Below are 9,989 nucleotides of genomic sequence, written 5' to 3'. Positions count from 1 at the left end.
CATGGAAGAACCCCTAGTGCCTCAAATAACTGGAAATCACCTGGACTCTTAAGCTTTGTGGGTTTAACTTTACACAGGACAAATCTATGTTGTTTATGGGAGACCATAACTACAATTTTGACACTAGGCTTCTTCAAAGGCTTCTTCATAAGACCTCCTCAGCTTTTAAATTTTTGACTCATAGGGTGAATCAGTGCTAAAACAGATAAATGATGCTATCTCTGCAATTTCCATGGAAGAAGTTCATAACCAGAGCTCTTTTAGGGCTGTTAGTGGGGTGTCTTGCCCTGCAAATTAAGCCCAAGGAGACACACACACACTTGTTTTTTTGCAGCTCAGCATTGCAGCAATGGAGTATTTGCCTCTGCAAGGAGCTGGGTGATTCTGAACGAGCCCTGATGTGTCTAAAGCTGTCTACACTCACAGCAGAGGCAGACAATGAGAGCTGCCCCAGGCAAGTTTCCATGTGCTGCACTTCACAGCCCTGCTTTGCAAAGGTCCCCCAAAATTCTTCCCAGTTCCCCTCTGTAACCAAGCTGGCAGCACTGCAAGCACAACTGCACTTAAAGGAAGTTTTAAATCTGTGATTAAAAGAAATATTCAGGAATTTGAGCAAAAATGGCCTCTTCTAAAGAAGTGTGGTTTGAATTCACAGCTGAACAATACTGCAGGTAGTGACAGACAGAAAATGCCACAGAACATTCTTAGAGCAGCATCCAGCCTTCGTGGGAGGAAGTAATCAGACCTCTGGCAGCAATTACAATTTTTTACTGCACTAAGCTTTGTTTTTATTATGACCCTGCTGTTGCTAAGATAGTGCTCTCAAATTACCTTACATACAGACTGTATTAAACAACAGGTTTGCCCAATTTACAGGGCCAGATGGTTCTCCAAAGTTTAATATATCATTGCATTTACACTAATAAAAAAACCCCACAGCCTTGACACTGCTCAGCCAAGCCAGTAAATAACTTCTCCTTCTCCTGATAGGCATTCTGTGGATACAAAGTTTATTTCCTTTCCTGTTTGCACCTGATGCCTTGCATGTCAGAGCAAATCCTTTTTTTTGGAGCCTGTAGAACAGTGAAGTCAGCATCCAGGATACATGCTGGGCCAAAGCCCTTCACACCAAAACTTCATCTGTCAGTGAGGCAAGGTAGGGCAGGTGGTGGGGAAAGGGGAAATAACCATGTAAACAACCAAAGGCAGGAAAACAAACTGTTCCAGCTTGGATATTTTACACTCATTGAGAAGATCCTGGCACCATCATGCCATGAAATGTTGAACTGGTTCAGAATGAAGGGATTAACAAGAGACATGACAAACACCACCAACTTTAAACCACCACTTCAGCTGATTGCTGTTTAAATTATAGATGCAGCAATTAAAAATAATCATTGTTCAAGCAGCAATGGGATGCAGCCTTGCACAGCTCATGATGACAGCCTAAGATTCCTTAGAAGTTAAGCTTTCAGGCAGGGCAACCTCTGACCTCCAGGAGTTCAGGGCCTTTTAAAATAGACAATGGTTTTGGTGCTCCTTGGGCAGTTCCAAACTGATGAAGCAGTTGTTCTTAAGAGGGCAGTCTTGAAGTTAAATCAATGCCTGATTACAACAAATATTTATTTTGAACACACAGAATAGGTACTGGGGATGTGCTTTCAGAAATCTAGGACAGCTGAACATTTTGAAAGCCTTGAATGTGTTAGTGTAACTTTAAAACAAAGCTCAGGAAGATTTTTGAAAATCCAATTAAAACCATTAAAATAGTGCTGTTTTCTGAATTAGCCACTTAAGCCTGAGAGTGAGACATTATTCATGAGGCACCTGACATTATGGAGAAATGAATTAGGCACTCAAAAATGCTTTAAAAACTTGTGTGTCATAGTGAACTCTCATCAAACAGGTAACTGACATCTGAGTTTTTCTTTAACCCTGTATTGTGCTAAAGGTTGTTACACTTTACAACACTTTCTCACTGGTCTCCCCAATTAACCACCTAGAAGGCAAACATTCACACTGTACATTGCTGAAGAATTATTTTTGAAGAATAATTGTATTAGGAAATTTTGCATGCCCAGATTCTGCACATTCAATGATACTCTGCATTGCATTGCAAACAATGTAGTTCAAAATCATGTTTCTGGAAAACTTGGCCTCCAAGATTTTTGGCTGCAATGTTGAAACAAGTTTTCAGTTTTTTAATAGCAAAGCTTTGTGCAGTAACCATTTAGACATTTAACAGCATTTGAGATATTGAGAAAGATTCAGCAGCACCTGGTTAGCAGATAATAAGCACAAGGATTTGGTATTGCCACTTGATCCAATTTCTAATGCCAGAGTTAAATGCAATATCCTGTGCCCCTTTACAACACTATTACAGCAGTATCCAATAGAGTGATTTAAAATTTCTTTTGCCAGATTTTCTTTTTGGGTATTGACAGTTTACAGTTGTCTAGAACTTACTCAAAAAATTTCCCTGAAAAACTGAAAGCAGCTTAAGTGACCAGAATTGTCTCTTCTTGAGCATGGTTATTGCTTGGTGAGGGGGACACCCAGATATATTCCCAAATAACACTGCAAAGAAAAAATGCTGATTAACTGATGTGCATTGGAATTGCACATAAATGCCTATACATCTACATGAATTTCAGCTTGGATATTGGGGTATACTCTGAACATGCATTTGATTTTTAAATGCAAATTCTAAACACAAACTATTTTTATTCAATGTGTAAAAAATGGCTTAAGCAGAATCCTTTTGTAAATGCAGCAACCTATGACAAGTAGTATCAGCAACAGCATCAGTTCAGCAATTTGATTCAGAGAATTAAAATAACTGGGTTAGTACCTTCAGTGCAAGATGAAAGTTCTCAGAAAAGGCAGCTTCAAAAGAATTGGAAAAAAGCAATTAGCTTCCCAACCCTAAATGAAACAGTTGAAGCTGTATCTGCTTCCATAAAATGGCTGGAGAGAAAGCCAACACTCCCCAATTCTCATTAGCACCAGCACATAGTTCTTAATTCAACATCAATAAGAAACCCTGCAGGCTCTCCCCATTTCCTCTCCCTTTCACAACACTTCTATTTTGCATTTCTGAAAGGAAAAACTATCAGAACAAAGAGAAGCACTGAGAGCATCTAGACTGGTGTAACAACATCAGCAGCAGCTGGAACCCCATCACAATGTCACACTCTGCAGCCTGGGCACAGCCAGAAATAAGGAAAAAGTCAAGCTGGCTTCATGTGGTTGATTTTATTATTACATACTGATAATACATTTCAACACATCTGATATCAGAGTAAACCCCTGTGGGACAAGTAAGTGCCATAATGGAAATTATGGAACAGAAGATTGGTGTGGAAAATGTGAAGCAGCACAGCATCTGATTTAAAAAATAAAAATAAAAAAACCAAAATAAACTCCCCCCAAAAAACACAAACAAAAACCAAATCCAACTCAAAACCAACAAATCCCACCCCCAATGACAAATGAATGCTGTGAAAACTTGTTATATTAAACTTCACTTGAAAAAAAAAAATTAAAAAAAAAAAAAAATCTTAAGAGGGGCCTAAAGTTCACACTTCTGAACACAGAAAAAGTCATGTGCATCCCCACAGTGAATCCATCACAACTTAATTCCATAAAGACCTTTTGCAAATTCAGTGTTTAAATCTTCTACATATTTCACATTCTTCTTTACTGTAAGAGAGCACAGTAAGCTGATCTATTCTACACACATTGTTTCACTCTTTTGGGGCAAATGACAATCACAGTTTCCTCTAGCCTTAAACAGCTATTTCAACCAATATATATATACATACATGTGTAAACAAAATGTTATAGAAATGGCTTAAAGCAATTTCATTGAAGTAGCCCAATTCAGCTATTTGTGCTCTTCACCTCCAAATCCAAAGTGCCAAATATAAACAGGAAAGGTTTCCACTGTTGCAGTCTAACAATGATCCCATTTACTTGGTGAATTTGTAAAAATCATTTCAAGCCACAATTCCAATTAATTCTAGAGGGCTGAGAACAGGAGTAGTACATTTACAGTAACTGCACAGCTTGCATGGCCAAAAAAAGTCTCCAAACTCATTTTTACACTGTTATTAACAAGTAATGGAATGTACATGTGCTGACCATTAAATGTAGAACTCAAAAATAGACACCTACTGCACTGATTCAAATTTGTTAATGCAGCAACATATTTGAAAATATACAAAATCTGAAGTTGTTACATGAAATCAAAACTTGGTTTTAAAAAGTGCACAGTAAAAACTGAAGGTAATTACTATATAAATTATCCACAGAATGTGTATTTCCTGGTTTAGAGCCAACATTAAGTTCTGTTTTACCTGTTACAAGTTCTAAATATTTTAAAGCCATTTACAGCACCAATTCAGTTTTTACTAGACCCAATACCAGCCTCAACAAACAGGAGCTGGATAATGAATGGTCACAATCTGCATCCTGGGCAGCAGCAGCTTCCCAAGACTCAGCTGTCAACTATCGATTTTTGTTCTTTTTAGAATTTCCCTGCAAGAAGAAACAAGCAGATAGAATGTTATCATTCAGGTAAGGAAATCTAGACATGTAACATATAAAATCTGATGTGTGATAATTTGTGCCTACAGTCACACTGAAAATGCACAGTTCACAGACTTCTAATTTTTGACAGATTGTAATGATTTGCTCTGAAAATTCCTCTATTTCTATAAGCACAGCACAGGCAACTACCAGATATCTCAAACAACCACAACAGTTCCTTACTACAAACTGAAACCTGTGAAAGACAGTTGAGGGGCATCCCAAGACACTCAACTGTATTAATCACCAGTAATATTGTAAGGGTGCTGAAAGTAAGTCAAATTATAATCCACCTTCAGGTGGTACTCCAAATAACTTCTTATACAATAAATGCATCAAATTAAAAATCAATCCCCCACCTTACTGAGTTTTTTTATAAAATAAATTTTATTTTCATTCAGGTTGTACAGATTATTCCTAGTGCAGAACAGAGTTTGTTCCACAGCAAGCCAACTCACATTTGACCTGCAGTAATTCCACAAAGGAATTGTGGAGCTTAAAATAAAGTTTTGTGCAATAGTTACTTCCTGGAATTCTCAGTCTTCCTATTTCCTGAAGATAACATTTGTTTTGAATCTAACCAACAACTCTCTCCAAGTGATAAGGGCTTTAACTGCATCATTTGGATTTCAACTGCATCTCCTTCTACATTTGTTAACATTTGAAATCCTGTGTGGTTTCTGCTGTGAGATTCTGAGGTCCTTACAGACAGAGTACCAATTCAACTCTTAGAAGTATGGCAAGTGAGAAATTTCAGAAAACATTTTATAAAAATATTAAGTGCTGTGGTCAGAATGCAGCCAAGAGCTTCCTTCTGGAAACACAAGGGCTTATGCACCACAAAGTAATTTTAAAGAATACAGTGCCAAGTTGAACCACTCAGAATTCTGAAGAAAGGCAGGGGGAAGAGTTTACTCTAAAAAATAAAAATCACCATCATGGAATCTTTAATCAGAACAGGGATTTTTTTTAATTAGTTTTACTTTTTTAATCCTTCAGTGACACCTGCTTCCATGCATCCCATAATTAAGGAGAATAATGATAATTTAATTGTTTCACAGTTAGACAAGCTAAGGGCAAAGGCTTTCACAACATCTGTTCCTCCCTAAAAGCATCAGAATAGGATATACCATAATTTAATCACTGGTTGCTCAAAAAAACAGACTCTTGTATTTTTCATCATTAGGTAAGTTAAAAATCTGTTTCTGATGAGTGGGCAGACTCCTTTCCTGGTAAAGAATTTAAGTGTGCATTTCAAGCTCACGGAAGAATACAAGTTGCAAATTTTTCATTCCTACAGGAGGAACAGACAAGCTAGAATGTGGAAATAAAACAGAGAAAGAGACCAGTTGCCAAGGACAGAGTATGCTGCAACCAAAAGGATTGCAGAAGGGACACTTCTACCCAGAACTTAATCATAACCACCCCAACTCACCAGCTGGATTTACAAATAGTTCCATTTTCACCACATTTAAAAAAATTGTGTGATCTGCCAACAGAGGGTACACTTAGAGAACCTAATGTGAAGCAGCAACATGAAGAGATTGTTTTTTCCCACATGAATGTTTTGCAAGTATTTTTCCATCACTGAAACTTGCAGGAGCAAGTTCAGAGTTTTCTTTCCAACAGGCTCAGAGTAAGAATCACAGCTTGTGAGGTGGTTTGTGCAAGGACAGTGCTGCAGGAACACCAAATGTGACCCTCCCACCCCCAGCTGAGCCAGGGCCCTGTGCCAGCACTGCCAGCTCACCTTACTGGTCATCTTTAGAGTATCAATCTCTTCCCTTTGCTTAGTCAAGGTTTCATTCATGCTGCACAGATGGTCACTCATCATGCTTAACTGGTCCTCATAGCTCCTCTTTGTTGTCATCAATTCATCCTAAGGGAAAAGTAAAATAACCAGAGGTCTTGGCTCAGTATTAGTGATACCTGGCAAAGCAGCACCCTTCCACCTCCACTTTTGATGCTGAGTGTGTGCAATTCAGCTAAAAAAATCCAACCCTGTTTTAAGAAAGGAAGTCAACAGCTACTTTTCTTTTACCTTAAGTCTGATACATGGTTTGTTCCCTTTATTTTTGTGTTGTTTCCTTTCAATTTCTCCCCCACTTTTTATGGCTTACATAAAAGAATAACAACTAAGTTTTCCACCATTGCTTCCAGTCAGGAAACAAGTAATGTTTATAGGGTTAAAGTGTGGCCTGCACAAGAACACACATGGCATTGAAAGCTGAAGGAATCCCCACTCCACATGCAGCTAGGGAGAGCTATGATCTGTCTGAGATTAGATGGGGGGATAGTGTGCATGACTAGAACACAGCAATGGAGGGATGCACACACTTTAGGAAGGACAGAAAGGTAGAAATCATGCTCTGTGTGAAGAAGTGGCTTGAAGACTATTAAATCTTATAAGCAGAAAGACAACAGGGTGATATGGCAGACATCTGCTGCAAGCAGATAAAAATCTCCCATCCACAGACCCTGATCCTCATAAGGGATTTCAACTACTCTGACATGTCCTTGAAGGGCAGCAAGGTGGAACACAAGCAACTGAGGAGTTGTCTTGAGTATGCAAAGAATTTCTTGACTCAATGGGATCAGGAGATGGTCTCTGTTGGACCTGTTACTCACAAGTAAGGTAAAGCTGGTCAGGGATGTGCAAGCCAATGGCAGCCTTGGTTGCAGCTACCATAAGTTAGTAGAATTAAAGATCCTGAGGGAAGCAAGATGAATAGTAGAAATACAACAACTCAAGAAGAGTAGTTTCTGGCTTCTTTCAAGGTCTGTTTGGAAAGGTCCCAGGTAAAACTGCCCTACAAATTACAGGGGCCCAGGAAAGCTGAATGATCAAGGACAGAACAAGGAACAATCCAATGTATAAGTGGCAGAAGACCAGCATGGCTGTATAGGAAATATCAATTTCATAGCTTGATCTGAACTCTCTGCTCTAACCAAAGGAAGGGGACAAATCACCTTCAGAGGATCCTTCCAACCTAAACAAGTCTATTACTCAGTATTATGCAGACCACTAAATATACAAATAGTGTGTGCCTGCTATCTTTTCCTAGGAAGTTTAATATGCAGTTGAAAATTAACATCTCATGCTGAGCTCAGCATCAATTGTGGAATTTCTTAAAGAAACAAATCAAAAAAGTGTTTAAAAAGAATTGTAATTGTTCATAGGCCCAACAGTTCAAAGCTTCTAACATTATCTTCATGGCCTGTATGGAGCAATGTTGCAACTGAGCTCCTGTATGGAGCAACACAGACAGATGAGCAATAATGATATGAACTAAGTGTGAAGAAAATCAAAGGAATTTATGAATTGTGTATTTATTTATACTTTATTGTACTACTGGCTTCTTTCTCAGATGTGTGGAGGAGAGGACAAAGGGACAGGACACTCACAAGATGGTGTAAGAGTTGATTTTTGCTAACAACAGCTTCTTCAAGATTACCCCAAAACTATCTTTGCTTAGTATCAAGGTATCTATGTTAAACAAAATCCAAATCAACTTGGCATTTTTTAAAACTTTCAGATCCAGGTGCAAGAAAGAATTAAGAATTCCTTGTATCATCTGAAATCAGTCACAGAACCACCCCTCTGGACATTACAACTCTCATTTACTCTCGTTTTCATGAAAATCCTTGACACCAAATGTGCTAAAACACACAGGTTTGGCCACTATAACCTTTTCTTGGAAGCATGTTTCACTTCAACTTTATACCTGGAATTTCAAATGTATTAAGGCTCTTCTCTACCTACCACTAGACTTTTTATATTCCACAATTCAGGACCTAGTAATGCCATGGCCAGGCTAGATGGCTGTAATTTTTCTGCTCCAACTTCCCCTTACACATGACTACAAAATGCATCTATTACATTACAGAACAATTTACTTGCCTGTAATCTGGTGATGTTTTGACTGGAGAGCTTCAACTCTTCTGTGAGTGATTCCTTGGACTTCTCTGCCAGAGAAAGTCTTTTGGCAAGTGCTCGACACTTCCAGGGAGAGGACAGAGAGGGTACAAGAGACTAAAGTCAGTTCCAGAGTATTGCATTCTGGCATCCTTAAGTGGTTGCTTTGGACTTTTCCATCTTTCTATGATACTTGGATTTCAAGAAACTCAGTCAGAGCTTGTGCACATTTTTAAATGCAGAGGTAATGGAATGGTTAGCATTAAAGGTTTCATTTTACAGAGCTACCATATTGCCAATCCTCTAAATATTGCATTTTTCACATAACTGCCACAGAAGTTTTCATAAGTAAAAAGCAATACAAACAACTCATTTCCTACAAGGCTCAAATACCACAGAAAAGATAGTTCCTCCATACTGTGTCATCTTCCATTAAAAAATATATTTAAGAGGCTTTTCTCTGTTAACCTGGAGCACTGGTGTATTCCACATCATTTATTATACAAATCAAAACAGCCACTACTTTCAAGAAAAGTTCCCTCATGACTTGAAATGAAAAGGAAACCATAGATACAATGAATCATCTTGTTCATTCTTGCAGCATAACTTATGCCTAAGAGCCAATTTTCTCAGGAGAGCTGTTTCCATCACTTCATAATACACTCAAATATTTTTGAATGACATCAGCATGACTATAAAATTAAGTCAAAACTTCCCTGGTAACTAAAGCCAGCTGCTTCAGCTTATGTGAACAAACCTATACATGACACACATTATACTTCTGAATACAGCCAAGACAAGGCTACCAAAGGATTTATTAAACATAAAAAGTCCTTTTGCAATATCTGCTTTTATGCATGCTAGACCACAGTCAAAAAATATTCCAGAAACAGATACTTATAAAACATTATGCTCAATATATTGAAACTCACTATCACAGCACCTGCCTGTGGAGGATCAAAAATTGATTTACTGTCATTGCCTGCATGCTCACCTCAGCATGGAAGTGCACTGATTTGCTGTCAGCAAGCTGCAGGTGAGAGGTCAGCTCTGCTATCCTGGCCATGTAGTGAGTTTTTATCAGGTCTTCACGAGACTCAACATCTGGAGCCTGGCAGAGAAAAATTTAAGAAGACAACATTTATGTTTAGTAGACTGAATACTTGAATTATAACATTGCCTCTATACAGACTTTTTTCTTCTTTCCTCCTGAGCCCTGGCTATTCTATCAAAAAGTATCTAATTCCCCAAACACAACAGACAAAGTACAGCAGGCCACACTGCAATTTGTCACCCTGATGGGGACTCTTAATATCAGGTTTCCTTACAGGACAAAGAACTGACTGAAGAGGTAAGAATTTAAATGCTTTAATATATCAAGTGTCTGATGAACAGGTTTCACCTCCATGAAAACTTACTGTCTCTTCCCAACAAGGAAGAATTCCTTCACATAATTGTACTTCAGAAGCATACAAAAGTCATA

General features: G+C 38.3%; 1 protein-coding gene across 5 annotated transcripts in view; it reads right to left on the bottom strand.

Annotated features, from left to right (window-relative positions):
* Nucleotides 1–3,236: 3,236 nt before the first annotated feature.
* The window catches only part of PPP1R21 (protein phosphatase 1 regulatory subunit 21), a 31,905-nt gene continuing 25,152 nt past the window's right edge, over nt 3,237–9,989 (bottom strand). For all 5 annotated transcript variants that reach the window (XM_079329570.1, XM_079329573.1, XM_079329572.1 and 2 more), the window contains 4 exons: nt 9,501–9,617; nt 8,492–8,590; nt 6,341–6,469; nt 3,237–4,539 (listed from right to left, as the gene is read on the bottom strand). In XM_079329570.1, the coding sequence (XP_079185696.1) occupies nt 4,510–4,539; nt 6,341–6,469; nt 8,492–8,590; nt 9,501–9,617 (375 nt within the window). In that variant the 3' untranslated portion in view covers nt 3,237–4,509. The remainder of the gene's footprint in view (nt 4,540–6,340; nt 6,470–8,491; nt 8,591–9,500; nt 9,618–9,989) is intronic.

The sequence above is a fragment of the Erithacus rubecula genome (assembly GCF_903797595.1).
Source record: "Erithacus rubecula genome assembly, chromosome: 2".
In the NCBI taxonomy this organism is placed as follows: Eukaryota; Metazoa; Chordata; class Aves; order Passeriformes; family Muscicapidae; genus Erithacus; species Erithacus rubecula.
The sequence above is the reverse complement of the archived record's forward strand: the minus strand, read 5'-3'. Positions and strand labels throughout refer to the sequence as shown.